The 15,177-nt window shown below is 37.8% G+C and overlaps 1 protein-coding gene across 1 annotated transcript in view; it reads right to left on the bottom strand.

Moving 5' to 3' along the window:
- Positions 1 to 15,177, bottom strand: part of notch2 (notch receptor 2) — a 56,200-nt gene that overhangs the window by 29,338 nt on the left and 11,685 nt on the right. Inside the window, exon 2 of the mRNA XM_061737668.1 lies at positions 8,113 to 8,194. Within this exon, the coding sequence (XP_061593652.1) occupies positions 8,113 to 8,194 (82 nt within the window). The remainder of the gene's footprint in view (positions 1 to 8,112; positions 8,195 to 15,177) is intronic.

The raw sequence follows: 15,177 nt of genomic DNA, 5'->3' as shown, positions 1-15,177 counted from the left end.
GATTTCAAGGTTACACTGAGAAAAAGAGGAAGAAGAAGGAAATAAAACAGACAGCAATACGGTGGAAGCAAAAGATAAAAACGTAACAAGTTAGCGAGACATACTAGGAAAAACGTAAGGCAGAAATCAGACTAAAAGCATCACTGTTAACCAACTACAGGCGTGTGGAGTAGGGTGGAGTCCACACTAGCAATAAGCGGTAAAATCTCAAGCTGTGTTTAGAAACATATCTAAAAAGGCTCATCTGAGCAGCTGTGGTCCACAGCACAAGAGCCAACCACTCGGAATATTCTATCTGCCCGTTACTGTATGTTGCTCTGTCATTACCATGTTCCCCTGGTTCTTTAATGTTAAGTATCGAACAATGAGTCTCCTGGGCATTTACAGTTACATATGCGCATATACACATACATTATACATTATATATATATATATATATATATATATATATATATATATATATATATATATATATATATATATATATATATATATATATATATATATATATATATATATATACATAAAGTTCATAAAGTACATAAATATATATATATATACATAAAGTATATATATATATATATATATATATATATATATATATATATATATATATATATATATATATATATATATATATATATATATATATATATATAGGGCTGGGCGTTTTTGGACAAAAATAAAATCCCGATTTTTTTCTCTGAAAACCCGATTTTCGATTTCGATTTCTTTGGTAAAACTACAAAAGACAATGGAATAAATTGTTTCAAATATTTTATCTTTATTTTTAAAGAAGAATAGCAAACACATTTCCCTATTGGGAATGAAATGCAATTGAAAGATACTGTAAATCCTCCTTGAGTTTAGTAAAGTGACAACATTTACAATTTTCTTGACCAAACAAAGATGACTAGACGAGCTCTGTCTGTAATGCAGCCAGCTGCAAGAAAGGAAAATCCATTTTCCGATTTTCCTTTTTTTTAACATCGTCTTGATTAATAAATCCGATTTAGATTTAAAATCGATATATATATATACACATATACATATATATATATACATACATACATACATACACATATACAAATCTATCTGTAAGAGTGGGGCACAAAGGAGTGCAATAGAAAAAGAGAAAAACAGAGACCTTAGTGTGACTTGTGTGACAACCATTTGTCACCCTACTGTATATGGGTTTATGGTCTGGTTGCTAGATTCCCTAATGCTCTGAAAGCTTCCCCTTTCTGAGATGACTTAAATATCTTTAGTCTCCAAGCATTCACACTATGCAAAAAAGTGTCAAATCAAAATAAAGTTTTTTTGTGTTACATACATAGTTTGAGTCGTGCAAATCCACAGATCTAAATATTACAAATATACATCCAAAAGAATCCAGTCTAAATCAAATGAGCACTGCTGTTAACTGGGGCTTTTAAGTGGGAGGTAAAAAGGAAATGAATCTTTGGAGGGAAAGATTTTAAAATCGTGCAGATGTTCCAGTCTCTTACTTTTTGGTTTGTTGATGTTTGTTTGGATTATATATTTAACCCATTTCAAAACTTTGTGAGTGAGTGTGCTCAATATAGGACGAGTGGGGGATCAGAGATAGGGAGTGATTTGCCTTTAATTGCTAGTTCTCTTCCATCTTCCTTCTTTGTTTGTTTCCTCCTCTATCTGTCAACTCTTGAGCCCCCTTTTTGACTTAAGGGGCCACAAGAGTTCACTAATGAGTTGGAGAGGAGAGGTGGAAGTGTAATTACACAAAGGTTTCCTGTGATATAGCAAGGCTCGCAGTAGGTTATGGGGACTGTGTGTAGCTCACTGAATGACAACATACTTTAAATAGGCTTTTCTTATCATTACACTTCCACCACAAACACAAACACTGACCATGATTAGCAACCACCTGCCAGTCAGTGGACCACACCAATTTACATTAATATTCCTCTTCTGCATATTAGGTCAATACATTCTGGACTTCATAGCCACTTCATTTGCTCAGTTTTCCCTTGAGGCTTTTGGAGGATAATGCCAAGAACAGCTATATGACCAACTTTTCAAAAGGTGTGTCCTGCTGGTGACCAGCATCACCATACAGTAGCATCATAGGAGGTTTCCCTCATGCTAGTCATGCACTAATATGAAATCAGAGCTAAAAACAACTTAATAGTAGGAATGAGGTGAACTAAAGTTGGTCATGGAGGAAATGAAGTTATAAAAATACCATCATTAGTGGTGAAAAGGTTCCTGAAGTCCAAAAGGACCTACAGGCAAAATGAGGAAAAGATCCTCAAAAAACCTTGACAATCCCATTAATATGACTGGGAGATCAAGATTTAATTTAAAAAAGGCAAACGGGTAATACTCTTCCTGCTTATGGTGTAGGAAAAGACACAAACTAACCGAACTGAACAAATACTATTGGTAGCTGTGTAGAGACTAAAGGGTTGGGCAAGTATGTCCTGAGATCTTATCCCTGGAGCAGTGGGAGGGACTGAAGCATGGACGGTGACTGACAGTTTGAAGAAGGAGGTGTAGAAAGAGGGAAATTACTCTCTTCTTTCCAATTCACTTCGGCCTCCCCCCCTCACCACAGCTCTCTCATCATTATTAAGGAGTTGTGCTCCAAGGTATTCCTTCTCAAATTACCTGAAAAGAAGCATCCTCTTTTGTTTTGGCCCTTTCTCTTCCTCTATCTACCCTGCAGGTTAATTCTACCTGTCAGATCAAACAGGCAGCAGCAGGGTAACTCTTTCTCATCATTCTAAAGAAAAACTGGAAAAAAATTACTTGACACTAGACTGCATTATCAAGAAGAGGGGAACTGCTATTGAGAGCGAGGCTTAGTTAATCAGTTTGCACCATAGTCTCACCAAGGACAAAGAGATCTTGTTCTGGGGCTTTCTACAACATAATGTGTGACTACACACTCGATTTGACTGCCCAGGAATTAACTGAACAAATATATTTGAGTATCAGGAAGCCTCTTTGACCCACAAACACCACGTTTTTGTCTAGTTTGAACAGAATACAAATACAGAACATATTGTATTAATGAACTGTCTCACTAACAATGTAAGATGCAAATATCTATGATGCAAACTGCCATTAACAAATCCTCACAGAAGCAAACTCATGACGCACACTTCTCACACCCAAACCTGATGGTGTGCAGTGTCACCGGTTAGACGGCTTCTTTGCACCCAGCCCAGCAAGGAAGCCTATCTACCTCTCCCAGGAACTTTACCTTTCTCTGTGAAGAAACCCATGAGGTCTGTGCACAAAATTGCAAGAAAAAGGAAATCAAAAGAAATAATTCAGACTGCTTCTTACGTCTAACAGGATACAATGTGTCAGATGTCCACAGATTGGACACATGGGTTTTAAAAATTAACATACTTCCTGTTTCACTTTTAAATTAAATGCTGCCTTTATAAAGACTGTTCTACTTGGATTAAATGGTATCTCTTAGTAATTTATTCCACAGAATGAGGTTAAAATGTTTCCTAGCCTCGATAGAGTAGTATATCTCAGAACAAATGTTGAAAAATGTGGTACATCCGATGCGCTAATGACTCCCTGTTCCTCTTTTATCACCGTATGCTATCTCTCATCCGTGACTGACTTCATAGAGCCATTTCTGATGGCTAGTGAGCAATTTGATATTTAAAAAATAATGCATTTTTAACATCATGCAATTGTTCATAAATGTATCTGAATTGGATGCATTGTCTATCTTAAGGCAATCATATTTATTAGCTATTAATTACACAAGTAGGCTTACTCAAAGTAAAATTCATGTGACATCATTATGATTGCTCAAAAGGCCGTAGTGACTGTTTTCTGGCTTAGAATACACTATGGGGACCAATAACTGCATTATTAGATTTTTCACAATGAGTCTTTTGAGCAGTAACACAGAGCAGATGGGCCCGGCTGGATAAAGTATGCGGATTTGTGTGCACATGTAGTATGTGAGTATGATTGTGTAACTGTTGTTCATGTTTGCTTGTGGACAGCAGAAAAACAAAATACTTAATGGTTTTAACGGTAAGCCTGCTCTCTGTCAGGTGACTCCTCTCTGCATGCCTTCAAGACATCATCCTATCTACGGGTTTAATTCTATATCTAGCTTCCAAATTCCAACACGAGGTCAGGAAAGGAGAAGAGCGAAACACACATAGCTTCTCTCTGGCTCTCTCGTGCTGTCTCTTACTTACAAATACATACATTATAACATTTCTGTGTAAAAAAAGAAAATATTAAATGATTTTAAAAATACAATATATGACTTGTGTCAAATTGTTATAGGAGTATTATAATAAAACATACATTTAACCCTTGTAAGGCACTATGGGCTAGGCAAGTCCTCTGAGGAACTGAGTGCCTTTGCTCTGGCTAATTTTGACCCAAGCCTTTGTGCCTTGCAAGAGTTAAAAAAACAACCATCAAGCAGAACATGATCAAGATGGTTGAAAGTGAAACTGATTTGAATATTATTTCAGAGACATAGGCTGAAAAGTTATGTTTTAAGCACTATTCTTCCTTCCTGTATGCCTGTCTCCACAAAGTAGCTACAAATCAACAAATTAAAATTTTGAGTTGGGTCTTTTTAATAGATTAAATTAGAGTTTTATTTGTCAAAGAGCACAGCGTCCCCACACAGAACTAGGACAATCCAGTTGGATTTACTCTACTCGACTGAGATTCCCAGCACTAAGATGGGAGCACCTATAGCTCTCTTTGATATACTCCCGCTAAGGGCGCTTTCAGACCACACAATTTAAGGCCATATTTGCTCAATAATATAAGCACACAGCAGCCTTTTCATTACAAAATACTTTTTTCCTCATCTCCTACTCTTTCTGTAACACAGGCAATCTTTAAGCCTTCACATACTGGCCTCTTTCCACCTTCTCCCGGGCTCGGTAGGCACTTGCATGCTGGCATGCTGTGACATTTATGTAAAAATGGGCAACCAACTTTACCCCATTGGTAATCAAAATCTAGTTTCCAGCTGTTTTTGGCCTCAAAAACACGATGGATTTGTGGTATTATACTACTTAATCATTATGCATTACATAAAGGCTTTGCACCTAAATAATCTCAACAGTGGTAGCAGCAATCGCAAAAATTTGTCAAAGACGAAAGATGTTTATGTCCATTTTCTTCAACGTTGAGATTTTCTTTTTTGTTACTGAGAGCTACAACAATCAAGCTTATTCAAAAAACACCATTGAATGGAAACACAGACCCCCCCCCCGCAGCGCTGCCTTTATCACAAATTCTTTGATAACATTTTTGCAGAAATGTGTAATGGAAATGTGACCACACTAATGGCGCTATTACACTAGTACCTGCTCAGCGCGACTCAACTTGCCACGCCCCCGTTTTATTCAACAGGCAACGGCAGCGCAAACGTCTGTTTGGTGATCCAACTCTGAGGTGCAGATGTTCATAAACCTGGTGGCTGAGGAGAGAATTAAAAAGGGATCTGGACAGGCGATAAGGAACGACCAGATCTACCAGGAACTCTGTCACTTCTCAGCTGATTTCTCAGCAGCGCCGACACAAACAAACAAAAAAAAAAGTGGCGCCGCTTGAAGCTTCTTTCACTCTCATTTTTTAACTTGATATCGAACACAAGTCACAGACCAAGCAACACATATATCATCTCCTCCAGGTTCTACATCTTTAGTGTTGTTGTCTTCTCCGTTTAGATCACACAATCAAATACGTCACAGCAGCTTCGCTCCAACCCGCCCACTTCTCTGGGTGTCTAGAAACAAACGAGGACAAGGCGAGTGGAGGCGAGACGAGGCGTCACGAGTCGAGTCGCGCTGAGTAGGTACTAGTATAAAAGCGCCATATCTGGCCCGATTCTTTGGCCTGACAGCAGGTGACGTCACCCCATCCATGACATGTTCATTCAATGCATAATGATTAAATGTTATTCTAAACTCAGGTCATAATGTAGTGTCTGATTTCATCTTATGCTCGAACACTATGTCGTCATCTTATTTCTGTATAACCCAAAATCAACATTATTAGCAAGTGCATGAGAACAATAATGCATGATGCAGACAAACGTTTCCTTTTTTCTTCCACGTCTCTGTGAGGGTGTCGTGCATGTATGTACAACCAAAATGATCAGAACATTGTTAGAAATTATCACACTTCTCAGTCATGCAAGGGGGAGATGTCTCTTACATACACAAGCAGTCTCTCCTTTTTAATGCTTTTTGTCTACCCTTGGTGGGGGAGAAAAGACGGGATTGAATTTTACGCCTTTCCAGAGAGTTGTCATTACGTACAGGCACTACAGAGACTGGGAAAAGGGGGAAATGTTCCACAAAAAAAAGGGCGTATGTAAGCGCCTGGCACCTATATGTCGCAAAGAATCTGCCATAACCAACCTTCTTTCAGATAGTAGCTACGTTCAACAAGATCAGGTACCACGTTAAATATACTAACTATCCATCACAATATGTGGTTATGCTTAAGATTTCCAGGTTTACATCAAAAATACAATATTAATAAAATTGCTATACAAGTATTAAGGAATACTGCTCACATTTATGATCAAGGCCTAGCAAAGCCACATGGGTGAATTTACAGACACAGGCACTGCAAAATTAAATTAGTACCCTCCAACCACAAACAGTAAAATGTCTATTTTAACTTCCGTTAAACAGAAAAAATGTTAAACACTGATTAAGGAAACTTGTTTTCATATATGTTTTTGTTGTGGCAGCCAAGTGCTAAAATTCCCAAAAGTCTGGGAACAGACATGCAGCAGAATTCTCATCACATTTGATGAAACATGATCAGCTTCATGAACCAGCTATGGTGTGTTTTGTTGGGAATTTGGCTTGGGAGTGGCAATGCAATTAAATAGATAGCTCAGACTTAATTACAAACTATACTAAGTTGTAAGAAAGGGGAATCCATTGCACTCCTTCACGCTGCAGCACTTTTCCTTCTTTTCACACTGATAGCAGATGAGACAAGTTATTTCAAGTTGGAAAGCAAAAGTCTACATTAACATGTTAAAACAAAGATTAACAGATTTAATTTGGATTTTGTCAATCTAGTTTTGTATTGTTTAATTCTTTTTCTCTTTTTTGCTTTACTTACTCACATAAAAAGCACTCTTCACAATCATCGGTGAGTAATAAAAGATGTAACTTGGCAGCTACTAAAGCTGGCATTTTATAGCAACATGAGAGTAATCAACAAAACCCCCTAAGTATTGAACAAATCAAATCTTGGACATTAAGGTATTGGTATTTTCCCAGTAATTATGAACTTTGCCTGACATAGCAAAGTATTATTTTAATTTGTGTGCATTAACAAATTCAATTCAAATTTAAAAATACTCTATTAATCCCAAAGGGAAATTAATTATAGCAAGCAATTGTTAAAACCTAATGGTCCTGTGAAGATATTGATATTTTTCATAAGCAGCCATCAGTGTCCATGTTCACATCTTTATTACACTCTTTTAACTTCATGTGCCACATCAATTAAACCAGTGATCCTCAAACTATGGGGCACCTACCACACAGGACGGGTATAGCGACTTGACAGGGGGGACAAGTGGCTTATTTTATTTTATTGACTTATTTTAGATTTTAAAAATAAAAGAACAAAAAAACAGCACTTCAATGTTGACTAGATGAAAATAGAAAAAGCTCGAAGAAGACTATTAACTGATGCGATGTGAGTATTTTGCTTCTCTTCTCCACTCTCTACCACTGTAAAATCAGCTTTCCTGCTTTTTTCTCTCTGAAAACAAAGTACAAATCAAAATGAATGCTCAACGTGAATTAAGAGTAATTGTAAAAATCCAGTAGCCCTATTTTAAAATGATGCACAGTGCATTGATGTACACTGATGTGACGTTTCCAACTTGAACTCAACCAATGCTTCAATATAACCTCACTGCAAGTCGAACGGTAAATATTACAAAGGAAAAACTGTGCCAAAACCACTAGGAGACCTGACCTGAAATTATTTTTCTCCAAATGGGGGCATGGCACAGAAAGTTTGAGAACCACTGAATTTAACAGGAAGGCCTGTGTTTGATCACAGACCTTTAGTGGATCTTACCTGCAGTATTCGGTACCATTGTTAAAGGTCAGACATGTGGCGTTGTTAACACAGGGCGCTTTTTCGTCCACACACTGCAGCGCTGCAAGAGAGAAGAGTCATGTTAGATAACCACAATAGAAATGATAAAAGTTGAATCAAAACACTGAAAATATTTTTTGCCCCTTTCAATTAATATACCAGGAAAATTACTGCCGTAAACAATCAAAAATCTATTCTTTTATTTAGGACTAACAATCCATTGACATATTTATGAATGTTTGTCTTCACACACTGTTCTGCAACAGACATTTTTAAGAGGATCTTCTTACTTTGTAAGAGTAAACAAAAGCAACAGTTTCAAGAATATCAGTTTAATGTTCAATATGCACAGATCTGTGTCTAAAGAAAATGACTGAGTTATCCACCTTCAGGATAATTTGTTTTCCAGCACACAAAACTACAGAAATGCACAGACAGGAATACAGAAAAACCACAATTGACTATGTTCTCATAGGCAAAAATACATTTGTTTTGATCTCATCATGTATAGAACAAAACCATTTCAACTTACTTAACTATTACAACAGTTATTGTAGTTATATTTACAATGTTTCATCACTACTGAAATTCTAATTTGGCATTTTTAATGACTTATTAGCATTTTTAACCAGAAAATCTGGCGACATAATTGGCTTGACTCCCAGCCTTCCCCACACAAACTCTTCACTAAATCTTAACCATAGAATCTAAAACTAACCTAAACTAGCTTATTTTCTGATTCAACAATGACATAAGTCAGGCGGCTTGCGACCCATTTGTCCAGATAGCCAAACCAATTATGTGGCCAGAAGTCCGCCAGAAGGGCAGAGAACCAAAAATGAGCCTTGACAAAGACAACAAAGCCCAACTATCTCCCTTCCAGAGAGACACTCAAAGACACACACACCAGCTTTTGTTTCCTCAAGCTACCAGAGACTCATGGCTCAAGAGGTCTTCATGCATACCATGCCAGCCCAACAGGCCAAATAGAAGTCTTTATTTAACAAGTGAGAAGTTTGGTGAATGCAAGACTGTATAGTTTAATGTGAGCGTTTAAATCAGCAAAACTACCATAAATCATTAGCAGTGGCGGTACAACCGTTCCTTAGTACTTTTTCTTGATTGACTCACGAGTTCAGTGGTTATTTGATCCACTCCTTCTCTGCTGAACAGAACTCTTTTTATATAACTGGAGTAGGTCAGCTGATTTCCAAGAAACGCCAACAGTGTCTTCACAAAACAGTCATTGCATTACAGGAAGTGTGCTCAACAGTGCTGTTACTTCCTGCACATAGATTAATCACAATTTCCCTCAAGATGTCCTTGTGAAGCCACTGAAGTACTTTTATTAACTCTACTTCCTTTGTTTTTGCTGTGCCAAAAATTAAGATACTTTATTTACGAGGGTTATTCTATGCATAACCATTTTTCAGTCTCTCTAGCGATATATAAGGAGAAGTACAGTGATAATGTTCAAAGTAGACCTATTTATAAGTCGGATGATTACAAGCCATCTTTAACTATTACACTTCAGCTATAGAAAAAACAATATCAGTCAACCATAAGATAATATGTAGATAAAATCAAACCACACAATGTTTACAGCAAAGTGAACCTACCAGCAAATGCCATGTATTTAATTTGACTTCATTCAGACCCAGGCTCAGATTGAATTACATTTTTCAAAGTGGTCACAGTGATATGTTTGCAATGATTTTCATTAGGATTTTATCCTATTAAGGTTTAAGAGAGCCGGGTAACTGTATTATCTTTTTGTGCCCTTATAAAACTGGAAAATAAATATGGGTGTCATTAAAACTTTGATAAAACAATAAAAAAAAATAAAATAAATTGTATCATAAAAAGAATTTCACTAAAAATGGAGCCATTCATTCTCCTAAAAAGGCCCATAACCACATCATAACATTGTGTGTGACAGAAAAGTATAGGTGATCTTTTTCAGCATTTGCAGTGAATATTTTGTTATTGCATACTATGCAAACTCCAATCACCAGCTGATCCTTAAGGATCAGGAAGTGCTTTTTTTTTTTTTTTAAATCAGTTAATGTTATTAAAACATTACTTCATTTATTTAATATATATACTAATAGGTGATGTCAACCTTTGCAGTACTGTTAGCACTTACTTCCTGACGTTGGTAAATCTACTCTCCTCGGACCACATATTCATTTAATCTGTGACAATATTTCCCCTCATGTCCTTTTCACCCCCAATCAGACTCTTGATCACCAGCTGCGGTGTTTCATGTGTAGATGCATGTGTGCATGTGTGTGTATATGTGTGAGTATTTCTGTGTTTATCTTTCTGATCTGTTCGGTATCAAAACATCATTTTTAGTCTTTACTGACTTTCCTAACCTACCTTGCTCTTTAATTATCAAACTATGTTTTTAAAAGGTATTCAAAACACTGACATTAAGCAGCTTTAAATGTTATTGTCGTGGACATATACTTCACAGGAAACTGAAAGTTTCACCTACAGCTACTTTAGCAAACACATCCAATTAAGCAGTTTCAAAAGTTACCAAATGTTTTCAAAGCCACCTGTCTGTCTGAAATAAAAACATAAAAGAAATACATATAAAAAGGTCCGTGACTCACTAGTGCAATACAAACACCAATGTTGAATCCTTTCTGCCCAGCGCTTCTCACACTTCACTATCAATGAAGCACAGAAAGCAACATTTCCCAGGAACTAGAGCTTTGATAAGACCCGATCGACAAAGTCAACAATGAAACTATGGTGAGATGGTGTGGGCTGAGGAAAAACACAAACAATACCTGACTAAATGATTGCTATTATTTGAATCTTTTACTATCAAAAGTCTTGGTCCTTTTCCCACAGTTCAATCTTTTAATTCAGTGTTGGGGAACGAAATCAGCACAAAACCGTAAGTTGCATAGTGTTTTAGGTTTTGTGGGACTGTAGGAGAGCCTTGCAGAAACACTGATGACAGAAGATATATATCTACAGTGGTGCCATCATGCCCCACTCAGCCCCCACTCAAAACTCAGGGCAGATCCAAAACTGACATTAAAACAAGATTACAGATTTCACTCCACATTTACAAGCCTGATAGAGTCTGACCCAAATCTAGAAAGAAAGAGGTTCTGAAAACGATCCATATGGCTTCCCCATCAAAAGGGCGGCACCAACAGTTGCTCATCCTTTGCACTCAGTTGCATGACTAATCCAGAGCAACCAACAAGGTATTTAATTGTATTCAGAGCAACGGCAACAAGTCATTAGAGTGTGTTGTATAGAAGAGTAAATTAAACTTTTCTTCATAGCCTGTCGGCAAAAGGGGAAGTCAATTTACTAGGGCTGCACGATTATGGCCAAAATGATAATCACGATTATTTTGATCAATATTGTCATCACGATTATTTTGATCAATATTGTCATCACGATTATTCATCACGATTACTCAATGAGTTTAGTCCAATGTCTTTTTGTATTGCACTGTCTCGTAAACATCACCTCTGTGTGCTACATTTGCATTAAAATAATATTGGTGCTCGTTCTTCACCTTAATTTCAGTGCCTTCCTAATAGAAATAAATATTAATGTAACACAAAATTAAATAAGCGGGACACTGCTCACACTCATTAACATTATACATTTCTGTTAAATAACGGGCCTTTTAAAACAAATGGTGTTTATTCATTTGCATTGTGGATGAGAATTTACATTTGAACTAAATAAAATTGAAGCCGTCATCATGCACGGTGTTTATTGGGTACATATCTTTGGCCAAATGGAACGTGATTGCTTTAGTGATCTCGACATGTCTTTGCAGGGTGGATGGATACGGTGACGCCCTGTACAGGCTTGTTTTAAGGGACATTTGAGATGATGATGAACCACTCACGCTTGCAAAGGATGCAATGTTTTTCATTGCATTCATCGTAGCTAACTTTGTAATTTGTTTTTAGGTGCTTGAACAAGTTATTCGTGTTGGCTTTTGGCACCGAAACTCCTTTAGAGCACATATTACGTATTCCTGGTTAACGTTGCTTGACCTAAATCCGAAATATTTCTAGACAACAGATGATCCGCGTCGAGGAACAAGCACTTCATCTTCTACTGTGGCAGACATTTAAATTTAGTTTCGACTTCTCTTTTAGCTGCAAATCCAGACCGTATCCAGTACAATTCAGGCAAGTGAGGTTATGCGCTGCGGCTCTGGTAACAGCTGTAATTGGCGCATGCAGACTGTACACTGTGAGCCAGTGGTCTCTCATTGGCTCAGGCAGCTAGTCACGCAATCACACGCACAAACAGAATTATTGAGACAGTGGTCTCACGTGAGCATCTGCATTTGCTTTGCAGACGGCACAGGAAACTGACATTTTTTTCGCCCGCCCCATTTTTTCTCAATAATCGCACGATTACGTAATTTTGATCGTGGGAAGCCAAAATCTTGATCCCGATTAAAATTAGATTAATTGTGCAGGTGGCTTGCACCCTCCAGGTCGGGGGAGAGTTCCTGCCTCAGGTGGAGGAGTTTAAGTATCTTGGGGTCTTGTTCACGAGTGAGGGGAGAACGGAGCGCGAGATCGACAGGCGGATCGGTGCGGCGGCCGCAGTAATGCGGTCATTGTACCGGTCCGTCGTGGTGAAGAAGGAGCTGAGCCGAAAGGCAAAGCTCTCGATTTACCGGTCGATCTACGTTCCCACCCTCACCTATGGTCATGAACTCTGGGTCATGACCGAAAGAACGGGATCCCGGATACAAGCGGCCGAAATGAGTTTCCTCCGCAGGGCGGCGGGGCGCTCCCTTAGAGATAGGGTGAGGAGCTCTGTCACCCGGGAGGAGCTCGGAGTCGAGCCGCTTCTCCTCCACATCGAGAGGAGCCAGCTGAGGTGGCTCGGGCACCTGTATAGGATGCCCCCTGGACGCCTCCCTAGGGAGGTGTTCCGGGCATGTCCCACCGGGAGGAGACCCCGGGGAAGACCCAGGACACGCTGGAGTGACTACGTCACTCGGCTGGCCTGGGAACGCCTTGGAGTCCCCCCGGAAGAGCTGGAGGAGGTGTCCGGGGAGAGGGAAGTCTGGGGATCCCTGCTCCGTCTGCTGCCCCCGCGACCCGGACTCGGATAATGCGGTGGACAATGGATGGATGGATGGATGGATGGATGTGCAGCTCTAACGTTTACTTTGCAAAGAAGTGATTTGAGTGAAGAAAAACTTAGAACCTTTAACTGTCAATGCCAAAGCCCATTCAAACGACCATTATTTGACTGGAGCTAAGCTCATGAGCAGCTGCCGCATTATGAGACATCTGAAACAACAAACGCATCTCATGATTTTAGGTTTTGAATAATTAAAACAACATTTTTAACCATTATGCCAATGAAACTCTTTGACGGTTCTTTTTCTCTCAGTGGGAGATTATATTTCTTACAGCAGATTCAGGAAACAAACGAGTCCTATCTTTCATGAGCTGATATAAATTTTCCTTATCAAAGCTCTGATTAAAACTATCAATATTCTAAAGCAAGATGCTGATTTACGTTTTCTTTTTTTATTAGAGTCAGAGACTCTTCAGTCTCAATTCACAGATTGGTAAGATATTGGTCATTTATGTGCCCTTGAAAAGAGGTGCTTAAACAAATACCACCAGATCTGTTTCAAATGTGTATGAGCCTTTTGGTGAGTTTAACTGTCCCACCTTGAAATGAAGCAGGAGCCATCGCTGCCAACATTGAAGTTAGTTTCTGAATCACCACAAGAGTAAAATACACAATGGTGAAGTTACCGTAGTTCCTGAATCACAGCAAGACCAAAGAACCGTTTCACCACATTTAAGAAGAACAAGGCCGTAGACCAGAACCAGTTCAGAAGCCACAATAGTTTGAACAACTGTTCAAACTAGGATTAATTTAACTCTGGGACATGTTCAGTTTGTTTTATTATTCAATTTGAGAATGTCTTAAATTTGTATAAACTTAATAGTTTTGTCAGTAATTCCACATTTGAACTAGTATAGCTGTTGTTTGAAGTAATCTGGTTAAAACTTTCAACAAAAAAAGCATTAGTTATATTATAATTAGTCAGTATTTTATATTTACTGTATTTTATTAAAATGTTCAACAATTTAAACAAAGAAGCATAGTGTTTGGAAGAAAATGTCATACCAAATGTAAATAATATTGCGTTAGTATTAAAATCATCCATTAGGTACTATTGAAAATGGGGGGGAAATTGCATATTAAATAACAACCATAATATCGCAATTAGATTATTTTTCAAAATCTAGTTCACAATTTCGAACATCAGCAACTTAACCAAAGAAATTCTGAATTCAAAGTCAAACAGAATATTATTTGTCATCAAAACCTTCTCAATCATGCTACATCCTCTCAGTAACACCCTCTGCTTTCCTATAATCATATTAGTCGTGTTTCTATTACACTTTTCAACAAAATAAAAGTCAAATTCTGAATTAGTGACAAAAGTAGGCTGTGGGTCAGTGTTATTATTTATTGCGATTGCCACTGCTGTTGAGTAAATAGTCAACAGAGGATAAAGGTGACGGCTGATCATTGCCGTTTCCATTACACTTTTGCAATTCTGGAGTATTGACACGTCTGAAAAACCACCTTGTGAAACCGTAAAAGGGTTTTTGCGATATTTGATACATATTTTTTGTGTGTGTGTGTGTGTGTGTGTGTGTGTGTGTGTGTGTTTCTATTCCAGGATTTTTTTGGCGATTATTAGGTTTTACCCAAATCTAGGGGTAATGGAAACTAGGGCTGTTCAATTTTGGAAAATAATCTAATTGCAATTTTTTTCACCCAATTTTGCAATTGCGATTTAATATGCAATTTTTCCACAATGTTTTAACAAAACCTAATGGATGGTTCACTGACAGAACAATGAAGGGTATACTAATTTGAAAGAGTTAATTATTGTTTGTTTTTGTTTTTTTAATCAGATTTTACAAACTATTTGACATTGGGACCAATGAAAACAGAGTGAAATTGAACTACTGGCACATAAGATTTTCCCAAATCGAA

Source organism: Cololabis saira, chromosome 13, assembly GCF_033807715.1.
Source record: "Cololabis saira isolate AMF1-May2022 chromosome 13, fColSai1.1, whole genome shotgun sequence".
NCBI lineage: Eukaryota > Metazoa > Chordata > Actinopteri > Beloniformes > Belonidae > Cololabis > Cololabis saira.
Note: the sequence above shows the minus strand (reverse complement) of the source record. Positions and strands in the feature narration are given on the sequence as shown.